Here is a 13,868-nt window from a genome sequence, read left to right as displayed (position 1 = left end):
TGCGCACGTTTGCGATAGGCTCTATTTCTTGTCCTTTTTCTCAATTGCAGGAAAAGAGCATTTAAACGTCGTCTTCTTGATTGACGGATATTATGAGCTGTTGATTTGCTGTATAAATTGTCCGCGAAGAGTAGCTGTAGAGATCGTGCAATGCAATGGCATTTTTCTACTTTCCTATGACATGGGATCTTGATGCAATACATATATATGGTATGAATGCTCGAATTCACTTGCATAGGTAATATATATGTACAATGTAGGAGCAACAAGGCACAAACATGAATTGATTGGGTCACCATTGAATGAGGAAAAAGAAAGGTAGGTTTAAAACCATGTCATGAACCCTTCCACTCTTTTGGGGCCTCATGTCCCCTCACTAAACTGTCATTTGTGTTTACTCACATTGGAGTAGTAGGAAATGGAGCTGCTGCTGCTGCTCCAATCACCACCCAACTCCATGCTCCTCCCATTACCATACTCCTCTCTCTCCCATCTCCTCCTTGACCACACTCTTCAACCAAGCAAGGTGTTTGACATGGTATGAACTATAATTTGCTGCAGTAACCCGATGAGGACGTTGGTGTTGGAGGTTTTATCTAAGGCTGCTTTAGAAGTAGAGCTTCGATGGTGGGTACAAGATCAATGGTGTGCCAGTGATGCAGATGCCAATAGGTGTGGTAGGAGGACGAGCCAGGAATGCTCTCAATGACGTTGAATTTCTTGCGGAGAAGAACCACAAAGGTCAGATCCTCCATCACCTTCATTGATATTATTGACATAATGCAGATTTAATTTCAGAAAAAAAGAAAGAAAGAAAGATGATGTTCGACCTACATGATTTCAACTCTTTCATGCATTATTTATTCATGCACGTATGCACATGCTCATGAGATTATGTGTTGTAGAAAGTAGGCTGATTAATTTAATTAGGATAGATCGAACAGTTCATTATAATGTTCGACTGCCATCTCCTGGGTGAGATGCGGGTCAGGAACTTCTTCATACACCTTTTCATACTCGATGTAGTATTTAACCAGGCTGCTGTCACCTCTGGCTTCCACCTTTAGGGTGGTCTTGAAGGTCTTGTAGAAGCTCACGATCTCACCATCGGTGATATCGGCATCGTCGAGCTCCTCAGCCACCTGCTTTGCAAACGTGATCAGTGGAACTCCTGTCAAAAAGGCATGCATGTCAACAATTGATGGATCTCTTCTGATCTGCCATCGATGGATCTCCACAAGAAAGATGAAGGGTTAGATAAGTGAAGGGACTGATGTGCTCACCTTGGGCATATTTCAGGAGCCGGATGGTGCCAACACTGTTGCCATCACCTTCAATGATCCGAATGCTCTTGTGATGGGGAGGGAAGATCCTGGGGATTAGCTTCGTGGAGGCATGAATGGCTGTCCAGAACTTGTCTGGGGAGGACTTCACCTCCACTCCCACTTCAACCATGGAGGCCATCTATGACATGCCCTAGCAGCTAATAAGCTTGATGAAGAGGGAGAAAAGACTGAACTGAACCAGAGAGAGGCACTCGAATTTGGCACACAAGTGATTCCTGTACAAAAATAGAGTAACCGTGAATTCGGTTTCTCATCTTAGCTGAAAGGTTTTCAAGAGGCTTATAGTTTACGTAGAAAAATGAAAACAATTATTTGGAATCACCGATCACACACCATTGGAGGATGCATTGACCCATGTAGTACGGTAGTCATCATCGGTGCCTGCAACCTTTCTGCGCTTTGAAAACTTTTAGGGTGGTCAATAACATTAGCAGATGATTGGATCCAATCTGAGATAAATGGCTTCGCTTCCTCCTTTTGTGAGGGATGCAATTAGAGCTGATATAGTTTCATTAATTGAGTAATGAATGGTGATCTTTTTCTTCTTTCTCAAAGAAAAAAGAAAAAAAAAAAAAAATCTGTCATCTGTTGTCTTCCTCATAGATTGAGGTAAAAAAGGAAGACATCATCTTTATATCTAGATAAGCATGTCTAATAGGAATCGAATGATTCAGTTTTGTTGCAACTACAAACATGGTTTTTTTTTTCTGTTTCCAAAAAAAATCTATTAAGATCCCAAAACTCTACATAAGTACGGGCACAGGTCATTGTGCAAAGAGGAAGATAACTCGGGGAAAGGATTTCTCCCACAAAAGACAGTTCTTTTTTCTAACCTAATTGCTGATTGATTATATTCAAGGAAAAAAAAATGTATTACATGCAATAATATGGTGTATGCATCTAACTCTAAGAGTGTTTCGATTTGGATTTGGGTGAAACCTTTCTCATCAGCTACTTGCAAGCCTTCCCTGGCTGCCGAGGTTTCACATTAGATGTCAGTCTTATTAACGACATAAAATTGGCCTACAAACATGGTTTTAATTCTCTCTGAAACCCACTAATATTTTGGTTGGTCTGTGATGTAGGCAAATTTTGAAACTTGGCTGACGGTATAAAGCAAAAGAAATGATCAGATCACAAGCATTTCATATGGTACGTGGTTTCAACTTGGATCTTTCATCAATCGCTGCTCCCATGTGTAGGTTGGCAGAAGTGGATGTGAAATCTTCTATTGCAGCTATACAATTGGAGATGAAGGTGGAAGCTGATGACTTTGCCTGCTCACAATTATTACATATGGTATGACCGTAATTACTTAACCTTTTAACTGCTAAGATTTCCTGTAGCAGGGAGTGATTCACACAACAAATACGACAGCGAGATCATGGAGACATCACACTGTTCACAAATGCTGGTTTTTGGGAACTAAGAACACCAAGTTGAACTCAGACGTTAGGTTTTCTTCCCTCGTTCGATTTAGAGTGGCTGGCTGCTAAAGAACGCTGGGGTATGTGTTCATTCAGGTTTTCCGAGCCACACACATCAAAAGGGCAAAGTCTTTGGTCGAATGATAGAAACGTGGGAGTCCATCTCATGTAATATAATCATGATGTTGTTTGAATTGATAGGAATATGTCAATCTTTTCTAGCTTGTAAATTGCACCCCCAAGTTTTTCTTTGTGAATTGGTGTGACCGTTGCTTCTTCCATGAAACATGGAGATAAAAAGAAGCAAAGGAACAAAAGAGTATGACGATGTTTGATTTCGTTTTCTCGTCTTTGGTAGATTCCTTGAAGAATAGGAGTAATGTCGAAGTCATGAGCAAAACAATACATCCCATCACCCATCACCATCACCATCACCATCACCATGATTAAGGCAAAGAAATCACTTTCCTGTAGGCTAGCTCTCAGGTTGCGGTTTCGTGTGGGAAACTCCATTACAATCGACCTCAGAAGCTCTGTTCAACAACATAAATCTTTACATCAATGTTAAGAGGGTGTATGTATAGCAGGGAGTGTCATATTTATTATAATATAATTATAAACATTAATGGGATCTATATGTTATATCTTATGTTCACAACGTGTACATATCAAGATTATATTTATATGTGTATATATACATATAATTGAAGTTATATCGGTTGAGTGTCTTATTGTCGGGTCATCTATGATTAAAATATATATATATATATATATTAATAATAGGAATCATTTTCGTATGTAATTGGCCATCGACGAAAGAAAACGGGGCCACCATTCGTGTCGTCACCTCCCACCTCCGTAGCTTTGGGCGTGGCATCCAACGTTCTGAGAAAACGAGCGGTCCTCGTTCAGCATGCGTCGCTCGAGAAACGACCACGGCAACGATTAAAGGCCACGGCTTCTTCCAACAGCGTGCACGCACGGCACTCGGCTTGGTCGATCGAGGAGAGAGGAGGAGGAAAAGGAGTGCCGTCATGTCGTGGGGGTGACGGAGGAGAGAGATAGAGAATGAGAGATAGAGAGAGATGGGAGGCCATGGATCCACCCACCAGTCTCGGCACCGTGTCCCTTCCACGGTCGCCACCACATGTGATGGGGGAACAAGATGTCCGAGCGGGGACCAATCCCTCTCTCTCTCTCTCTCTCTCTTCGGTGTGTCTTTTTTGGTTGGTCGGGCAGGCGAGGAGATGTCAGACGGAAAAGGACACGAAGATGACAGTGGAGGAATAATGAAGTGCTGGGACGGACACAGGTGGTGTGGATCCGTCTCATCACGGGCATCCTCTCTCTCCATTGTCGTTATCACGCTTTTGTCGACGCGTATTCCTGATGCGCAGGTGGCGGTGGCCGTCGCCATCATCGCTGTCGCTCTCGCGCGAATAAAGCTGCTGGCAGCGGCTCAGAGGATGCCGGTGCCGTTTCTGAGCGTATTGGCTTTCGTGGACTCCTCTGCGCCGGCCCTTTCTTGCCCTTCACGTGCTCGGAGAAAAGCCCGGCCGCTGCGCCTCGGAATTCAATGTGGGCCCCGACGACCTCATGGCCGGTAACGCAACAAAAGTTACTGCGACAGTGTACCTTTTCGGGTATCGGATCCGATACAGGTCGAGGTATCGATCGGATATCCACACGTGCCCCAATGATCGGTATATTTTTGAATTCCACCTGCAACAAAAAGGTCTATCATACCTTACAAATTGATGGTTCAATATATGTATGATGTCACAAATCTTGAAATTTTCGATTACCCACTATCCTTAAGAAAACACTTATTATTTCTATAATATTAGTTTATTATAATTATTTTTTGATGATATTAACTAACTCAGCTGATTGATTGAGAGTTGAGAACTGATTATTTTTTTTTTTTTTAGTGGTATGATATCAACTAATTTAGTTAATAAAGAAGACTTGAATAAATAACAAAGAGTAATCTCATTTACATCACTTATCCTCCTCCACCTCCAGATGATAGATTAAGAGAGAGAGATGAGCAAATCTCAATCTCATCACTTTTCCTTCTCTTGATATTATCCTCCTCCTCTAGATGATAGATCAAGAGAGGGAGAACGATAAAGGTCAACCTGTTTCGTTTTCGGTGATGCACATGTGAACTTGAATATGTATGTTGAGAGCTCCGTGTGAAGAAAGTTGCACTAACACAGAGAAATCAACCAACGTTCCAACACCCCATCTTCCGAGTAAAAAAGTTTGGTCCAGAATAAAAACACAAGCAGCTCAGCAAGAACAAAGAAAACGACAAAATGGCAGAATGGATTCTATCATTCACATCCACCCATGGCATCGGATTGATAGGGCAAGGAAAGAATGGAGAGGTCAGAAGCAAGAAACATAAGCTTCACAACTCAGGCCACCGCGGTTGCTCAACAAAGTTTTCGAGTGACAAAACTTGAGAATGGAATTTTATGATGACACAATTCATGAAAACTAAATACAAGCAACGGATGGTGATGTCTGAGCATTCACCAAATGCAAAAGTCCCCAGACCCTCTGGAGCAGCAAAGGCAGATCTTAAGCTGCAGGAACTGCCAACCGGCCACGGGCGGATTTACATTAACGCCTTCAAGAGAAGAAAGCACCTGATTGCAGCAGCTCTGGTGGAAGAGATGATGAGTGGGAAAGACGGGCGGATTACATTAACACCTTCAAGAGAAGAAAGCACCTGATTCCAGCAGCCCTGGTGGAAGAGATGATGAGTGGGAAAGACTGGACAATGTTCTGTCACCACCCTCTGAAGATATCCTCAGAACTTGAACATGCTTAAAGAAATGCCATACAAAAGAACTGCTGAATCGATGAAAATTGTTTCAAGAAAGCATCATATCTCAACATGTACATGAAAGATAGCAAATTCGGGCACCCTCTGAAAGATTTCCACATGATACTTGAGATTCATCAGGTGGCATGTGGGTTTGTGAGCATAATTTAGCACGCAGGCCGATAAAAAGAGGATTCCCACATACTCCTGTGCCCGTGATACAAAGACAAACCAGTTAAAACAAATATTAGAATACCACACAGGTCATTAACACAGTCATATCATAGATAACAAAAGAGAGTGGATAGCTCACCGTATTCAGATGCTACTGATGATTTCCTGCTTCTAATCTCTCTTCACTGCCATGAGAGTTGCTTGTAAGCAGATCTGTCTGCATCCCAACCCCCTTCAGGCTCCTTCCTCTTCAAACCCCCACCCGGCACCACTGCATACATTCGTAGCTGCTCCTCCGTGAAAGCCTGGGAGGTTGCAACTAGGAGTTGTCTCGATGCCAAAGGCAGCCTCTCATCTTTCCCTTCCATATCTGCATTTCCTGGACCTGAATTTAGATCAAGACCCGACGAAATCCATTTCCGAGTGTTGTTAGATCCACCAATAGCACCACCCTCCGGAAGGTTTATACCATAAGGCCTTGGATAATTTGACAAAATGGCACCAGCAGGTCCAACAAGTGGGGAAGGAATGGCAGGGAAACCTGAACTAGCGCCAGACGAATCAACAAAGGATGCTGAAGCACCTGAATATGAGTTTGACGCAAGCGGAAAATTGGAGCCAAAAGTGAAACCAGCATAAGGAAATGCTGGAGTAAACGCCATGGCTGGAGATGATGAAAGCACAGGACCCCTGTAAACATCACCCCCAAAGGGGCCACTAGCCGTAACTGGCCCCAAAATTCTTTGTGCTCCTTGTGCTGCAACAATTGGGTAAGGCTGCTCTCCTCTGTTCGACAAGAAGGATGGTATAGCAACAGCAGGATAGGAACTACCAGGAGGAAACCATGATGACACACTTCCTGCTTCAACAGCATTCATCCTAACATTGGCTACTGGAGGTAAGAATGGCACACTACTAGTGTTTTTTGTATTTTGACTCCTAGTTATAGGTTCAGAACAAAGTTCTTCAGGGCCCGGTCCATTATTTAAATCAAAGTCCCTTAACATATTGGACTCCCTATTAGGAAATTCTGCGGATGCTGGTCCTACAGATAAAAGTGGCACCGCCATTCCATGGGAGGCACTCGCTAAGAACTGGCCATTTTCCATACCTTCATCAACTCTATTTAAATCAAGATCAAGTCCCCCAGAAATTCGAGGGGATGCATCAAGATTACTTGTTGTCCCAGATTCAGAGCCCATGGTCTTAGCAGAGCTCAGGTTGGCCATGTCTTCAAGAACTCCCTCATCAGGTTCATTCAGATCAATATCAAGCAGAGGGCGACACTGCTTCCCTGCAAAATCAGATGGTGACAACATTCCAGGAGTATTAAGTGGCATCTCCAGAACTTTTCGTGGTTCCGCTGGTCGAAAAGCACTAGTGGCAGCTGAGCCTTTCCATCCAGGTTCACCCTTGCTCCTAAGTAAGTTTTCAGGTGGAACGAAAGGTCCTTTTGCTGGTGCAGCTACTGTAATTGGAGCAGGCAAACCGGTTGATGTGGAATTTGCAAAAGGAGACAGGTTGGGCAAATGAACTGTAGAGGAACATACAGTTGAAACTGAGACAGCAGTCTCAAATTGGTTTCCATCATCTCCAATGATGCCTTCATTCAAATCAAAGTCAAGCTTACTGGCAACATCTACAGCAGCTTCAACAGCCAATGAAGAGGCCTCTACAGATGATGCAAGATCCTCCTGCACATCTGCAACAGCCCCAGATACCCTAGGACCAGCAGACTTTGATCGACGCTCAGTCTCTTGGGCTGTAAAACTCGATGGTGGTTCTTGACTGGCTGATTCCATGCTTGAACTTTTATGAGACTCCTTTACTTTCAAGTCTTCAACTACCACAGCAGCACCACAGGAGCTGATTGCAGGTCTAACTGATTCGTCAAGCATAGATGAGTTGAGGCTGTTGTTCCCCTGTTTATCATTCGACTCCAAGTGACTGACACTCAGGTCATCAGGCTTACAAATCCTAGACTTATCAGGATCTTTAGATGAAGTAACATCAGGAGAATCCAATGAAATACCAGCATCCACACTTCTCTCCGCAGACTCTGTCCTTAGATGTTGCTGCTGGTCAGACGAAGTTGCATCCTCAGGTATTCTTTTTGCTGTAGGACATGATTGGGATTCCTCAACAACCAGCTTTTCTGATTTAATACCTGAAACAGCAATGTCAAGGTCATCTCCATCATTGCAAACAATTTCAGAGGTACATATGCTGCCATCTTCAATCTTCTGATGAGCATATTCAATAGGTTTGCTTTCCTCTGCTGATAAGCTTGTTTCTTTAAGCTTGCAACCTGTATAATGGTCCAAAACCTGCATATCCGTCATCTGCTTTTCCTCAAGTATGGAAGCTCCTTCACTATCACGCTTATCCACTTCAGCTGGTTTGAAAACAGAAAATTTTCCATCTCTTTCTTCCTCAACTTTCCATTCCGATTTAGCACAGGAGTCTTCAGCTTTATGAGAATTTACAGCAGCAGGAGATAGCTCAGTATGAATACCTGTCATGTTAATACCTTCCAAGGAGACATCAGTTCCATTATTTCGTGAAAAGTTGGTCCCGTCCAGGTACGAGACATCCCTAGTTAAAATAGAACCAACAGTCTTACCTTGCTTAATAGAGTCTGCATCAGCGACTTCATCTAATTTAACATGGCTCTGGGCTGCATCATCATCACTTGATAACCTTGACTTGGCCTCTGTTGATGGGTCCTCTGTTGCAGGTGAAGCTCCAGGTGAGCCAGTGGGAGAAATTAAGTCAGACTTGGAGATTTCTCCAGCTGCCACGCTAGCAAGTAGATTCATCCCATCATCTTCAACAGCCAACGAGGCACTAGCTTCAGAATATTTGACGCAACTTTCAATCAAGGCATTTATAGAGCTAAAGGAACTCGTCTTGGATTCAGTACAGAGAATTCCCTTTTCGTTTCCAAATGATGAACATACAGCTCTTGGAGCCTCTATAGCCTTCCCAGTCTCCTCAGCATTCCTGATGTGTTCATCAGCTGCAGGTGATCTGTCACCTCCAACTCCAACAGGAAGTTCTTTGACATCGTTGCTCTGCCATGACTCTGTTTTAGCATCTGCGGCAGTACTAGGCAGATGAAGTTTTACTCTACGATCAGTGGGCTCATGTTTGTCCGAGACCCCAGGAGATGATGCTCTACTACCCGAAATTGATGGATCCTCAAATGAACTTCCGCTTGCACTTCGTGCAGGACTCCGGACAGGGTTAGGAAGCCTGACAATGAGCTTGTGGCTATTCCCATGATCTACAACAGGCAGATCAATTGGGTTGTCACATGTCAGTCCTGATTGTGATGATTTTTCGAATGCTGTAGCCCTGTAGAGAGAACCAGATTTACTTGAATTAGCTTCCTTCTGAGATCCAGAAGTACTAGTCCCTATAACCCCATTGCTAGATTTTCGATGACGAGATGAACCACCAGCAACCTTAGTAGCATTTATTGACCCAGCACTCGAACTCCTTGTGTCTTCCTTCCATGAAGAACCTACTGTTTTTGCATGATCACTTGAACAAGACTGGCTATTGTTCTGAGATTGACTGGAACTGCTGCTCTTCTCCTCTTTGACTGCTGTTGGCAGCATCTCTGCCCCAGTGTTAGCAGATGCTTTGCAAAGTGAATCCTTTGAGCCAGCTGGAACAGATGTTACTAAGGTTGAACCCATTTTCAAATTTCCTTGCGTTTCTGACTTAACAATAACATCTGAATGTCCAGGCTTACTAGGCAGAGTTTTACACAATGTGGTTGGAGTTACAGGGCTCTTTGAAGTCATATCAGTTGATCCAGCACGTCTACTTCCTGCATGAGAAACATCAGAAGAACCTGGCTTGACTTGCCAAACAGGTTGGCCTGATGCAACAGATTTTGCATCACTGATCTTTGCAAATTCTGCATCAACTCGTTTCTTCCAGGTGTCAATAAGACTCCTAGCTTTCTTCTGGATCTCAGGGTTTTTATGGGTCCGCAAATGATTCACAGATTTACCAATGTTACAAGTCTGCAAAGCATTAAGGTTCACAGGCAATTTAGCCAGTGCACGAAGAAGAGCCAAGATAAGGTCCTCAACAGCTTTATCACTTTCTTTAGGATTACTAGCATCACCAGCCTTACATTTGTGAACCTCATGGAGCCAATCATTCAAGACCGGCACACCCTGAAGCTGCACAAACCTGTTAAGGCAATCATATCGATCAGTGGCTGCAATCACATCTGCCACCAATATCCGACTTGCAACGTCTATTTTTTTCTCAGTTCTATCAAGCTGCATTAAGTACACTAATTTCTCAACCCCTTCGGAGCTTACAAGTCCACCTTTTTCTGTTATTTTGACTATTTCTGCCTTGATCATGTTATCAGACTTGAAGTCAATAGAATCACCATCATCTGGTTTAGAAGGCCGCTCTCTCTTGATAGGCTCTGTGCACTGATCACTCCTGTCCCTCTTTTTTGACTTAGAGTGTGACAGGAGAGAAGGGCCAGTATTATGGTCACTCTCCGAACCAGATTTCAACTGTTGTGCACCGGACGGACCATTAAGTGGTTTAGGAGAACGCCCACCTGACTGAAGTGCTGTGTGCATTTCTACTCGAGTTTTATCCAGAAGCTGCTCCTGTCATTCCTGAGAAGAACAAATGAACCATAAGAGGTAACAAATCAGCAGTTAATCTAGAAGAACACCAAAATGAAAGCAGTATATTTCTCAGAGCAGAAACATTGGAAGGAGGCAGAACTAACATTAATATAATCTTGATCAGTCAACTATCACAAGCAATTGTCAGCAGTGGCATTTCTCATCTGCATATAAATGAAAATAGCCCTGCTGGAAGCTCAACGCACTTGCATAAAAATGCAACTTCACATACATAAAGCAATGAAGCTGCAGATATCACAACTCTGTGGACTGAGTAAAAGCTTTGTTGGGAGCAGCTTTCACCTAATACACCTTTGGTGCAGCTGGTCAGTAAAGCCAATTAACACAAACAAAGGTAATCCCCCCTTCCTTCTATAAACCAATGAGCTACTACAAGGAAAGGTGGTGCATTGACAGCCAGCAAAGAGCAAAACCACGGACGAATTTTACACCTGACCAGCAAAGTGCAGAACATTAACAGGCTGTGGTGAAAGAACAAAAGAGAATAAAAATCAATATTGGTTCCACTCAAAATATAGACTAACAGTAGAACAAAACCATATAAAGCTGCCCCAAACAAAAGAATAAATACTGCCTTATATTTTAAAGTTGTCATCACTGTGACAACATGACGAATATGTTCTCTTTCACCTTGTTGGGAGCAGATAGTAATGCAGAAAAAAAAACTCAATAGTTATATGCAATTTCCAGCTGCACTAACAAAATGTGGTCTTAAAAATTTGAATCATACAGCATTTCATGAAAACAATAAAGACATGTTGAAAAGTACGATATATTGAAGACAGGTTTTACAGACAAATTTCAACACAAGCTACACATATTAGAAATCTGTGAAGCATCTCAAAATGCAGGACTAGTCCTTCAACTCTAAACAACCATTGGATTGAGGATGGGTTAACTTTGTTCTGCATCCTTGTTTGAAGCTAATACATCTTCATCATCGACTGCCTCCTATTATATATAATATTAAGCATAACAAAAAAAACATTTTTATCATCAATTACCTGCCATTAGTTGCTTGTATTAACATGGTAAACATAAATATATAAGTTTTACATCAGCTCCACATGTCCGACCCAAAAATCTCAACAAGTAGTTATGAGTAAAACATGCACCACCCAAGACAGTTAAAACAAAAAAATAAATAAGACAAGAAAATAAAAAACAGGGATAAGTGAGCATTACAGTACCACCTCATCGATACTCATTAACAAAAAACAACATAAAACCTTGTACAATTATCACCAAACAAAGAAAAAGTCAAAAACTTGAGCATATAAGAAACAGAAAGAAAATATGTCATCATCAGAAATTAGAATACAAGCGACTTACAAAAACGTGAGCAGACCAAATAGGTTTAGGACTACAGGATTATGTTGGCAAACTATATCCTTAATAAATTTAGTTGCTATGGTAGATTTAGCAAAAAGAAACCAAATAGAAAATTTATTAGAAAAGCCACCTAAGCCCAATCACAAACTGGATCTCGGAATGATAGACCACAAAATTATGGAACCTTAAGTTTGACCCATGAGCTTTGTCCCATCATCGGAGTCAACTGAAAGATGATATATTGGAGCCACTGGCAACCAACTTCTACATGATGTGAACTATGAAAGAATATGTTAAAAAACCAGAGCCAATTAAAATTTGAATGCAACAAGCTGTTTCATAAAATTCAAAAAAAAGAAGAAGCTGAAAGGTCTAACACGCCATAAATTTGCATGAGGCTGGCAGGATTCTAAAGGAGGTTTAGGCCAACAAGTCTCAGAATAATAACCACAAACATCAAGATTATCTGTACCACCAAAACTGAGACATCAGAGCTCAACAAAATCATATTCAGAATCCATTTCCAACACCAAAAATCAGAAATCTTTGTCTAAACAAAATCTCCAGTATGCCATTGAAATAACGGTATCATACTTTTCACCCCAAAGTTAAAATTTGATACAAGCCATCTGAAGTAACACGGTCATTAGGCTCCACCATCCGTGCCTGAGATTTCGTCCTACACGAAAATTAAAGTCCTTAAGGTCAACAGCAACAAGAACAAAAAGCACACAAACACTAGAACTCTCTTCAAAGAATAAAACCCATTTAAATCATATTTCTGTCGGCAGAAATATGCTAATCTCTCAAAAGCCTCGTCTTATATGCCTTACATGGGAATAGAAAGGGCACAAACCTTGAATAACAGAGAGAAGCAAAAGTCGGAAAAAAGAAAAAGTCCTCGGATTTAAATCCAAACAATATAACGAACAGTCAAGAAAAGCATTAAGAGTCGACAAACAACCCATAGAACTAGAGAAGTAAGACGAAAAACCAGCGAGAAGCACCATAAATGCCCATAAAACAGAAATCAAAACTCAAATCCTTCTGATCAATCGGAGTTCAGCTTTTCCCCTAATTCACACACAAAGACGGATGAACCCACGAAAGGAGACACCTTTAGGAAGGAATCGCACGAGCACCGAGAGGAATCTGACTCCGAGGAGGGGTTATCCGCAAAAGCTAGAAGAGGAGGAGCTGTTGACGATGCTGCCGATGCTTCTGTCCCGGGCGCAAAGACCTGCCACATGTGCCGCCGCAATTTCCTCTCCTCACTTTCCGGCCCTGGAATAGCCTTTCATCGTCCCTGTTTTGGCGTGTCCGATCCCCCCGCCGCCGCCGCCGCAAACCATCAATTCCCCTCCACCCTACCCGTCTACAATTCCACCGAATCAAACTCTAGAACAAACAACAACCCAACGATCGACCGGCCTTCAGATCCGTCGTCTGCTCCCCCTTCCGCGGGCTGGATACCCCTACAAGAGCGCGAGGGGAAACCCTAACTGCGCCGGGCCGAGGTCGACGAGCAAGTAGAGATCGGGGAATAGATCGATCGATAGGGGAGGCAGACGAAGCAACACAGGGATTACGAGATCGAGGGAATTCGCGGAGAGATTTGGGTGCAGGGGTTCCGCAGCGCGATGAGGGAGGGGGAGAGAGAGAGAGAGAGATGGAAGAGATCGGTGTAAGACGGGGATTGGGAGAGCCAAAAAAGAAGGGGGAGGGATTCGGCGCATTTTACCTGAAACGATGCGAAGGCCGCGTCTATCGTGCGCCGGAGAACGGGTGGGAGCGCTTGACCGGAGGTTGCAGCTAACGTGCGCATCCGAGTCATCATGTCACGGTGTGATGCGTACGAAGCTTTTCCTTCTTTTTCTTTTCCGCACCTCTCCCCGCCCGCCCCTCCGGCTTTGCAGTGTGATCGGGATCCGGATCCGATAAGCTCGTGGATCCACGTCCGAGGTTTTGGATCGGGTACATATCGGATTTATGACATCACATCCGATGCTTTGGGAGATTCGGATCACGGATCTCAATTTCTTCCCTCCGAAAACAATATCGT

At 43.0% G+C, this 13,868-nt stretch overlaps 2 protein-coding genes across 6 annotated transcripts; both read right to left on the bottom strand.

Moving 5' to 3' along the window:
* Positions 1-907: 907 nt before the first annotated feature.
* On the bottom strand, positions 908-1,692 carry LOC135649434 (MLP-like protein 423). The gene is made up of 2 exons (XM_065167767.1): positions 1,284-1,692; positions 908-1,171 (listed from the first exon to the last, which is right to left on the bottom strand). Exons 1-2 carry the CDS (start codon positions 1,462-1,464, stop codon positions 927-929), a joined length of 426 nt encoding a protein of 141 aa, XP_065023839.1. The 5' UTR covers positions 1,465-1,692; the 3' UTR covers positions 908-926.
* Positions 1,693-5,183: 3,491 nt separating this feature from the next.
* Positions 5,184-13,519, bottom strand: LOC135649609 (uncharacterized). Of its 5 annotated transcripts, none has more exons than XM_065168150.1 (5): positions 12,924-13,519; positions 10,558-10,905; positions 8,407-10,441; positions 5,923-8,313; positions 5,184-5,816 (listed from the first exon to the last, which is right to left on the bottom strand). In XM_065168150.1, the coding sequence occupies exons 3-4, from the start codon at positions 10,400-10,402 to the stop codon at positions 5,966-5,968; spliced, it is 4,344 nt and encodes a 1,447-aa protein (XP_065024222.1). In that variant the 5' UTR covers positions 10,403-10,441; positions 10,558-10,905; positions 12,924-13,519; the 3' UTR covers positions 5,184-5,816; positions 5,923-5,965. The 5 variants fall into 5 exon arrangements, with proteins under 5 accessions (XP_065024222.1, XP_065024223.1, XP_065024219.1 ...); XM_065168151.1 differs by having other exon boundaries at positions 5,923-8,298; XM_065168147.1 differs by having other exon boundaries at positions 5,923-10,441.
* Positions 13,520-13,868: the final 349 nt, after the last annotated feature.

Source organism: Musa acuminata, chromosome BXJ3-9 (assembly GCF_036884655.1).
Source record: "Musa acuminata AAA Group cultivar baxijiao chromosome BXJ3-9, Cavendish_Baxijiao_AAA, whole genome shotgun sequence".
NCBI lineage: Eukaryota > Viridiplantae > Streptophyta > Magnoliopsida > Zingiberales > Musaceae > Musa > Musa acuminata.
Note: the sequence above shows the minus strand (reverse complement) of the source record. Positions and strands in the feature narration are given on the sequence as shown.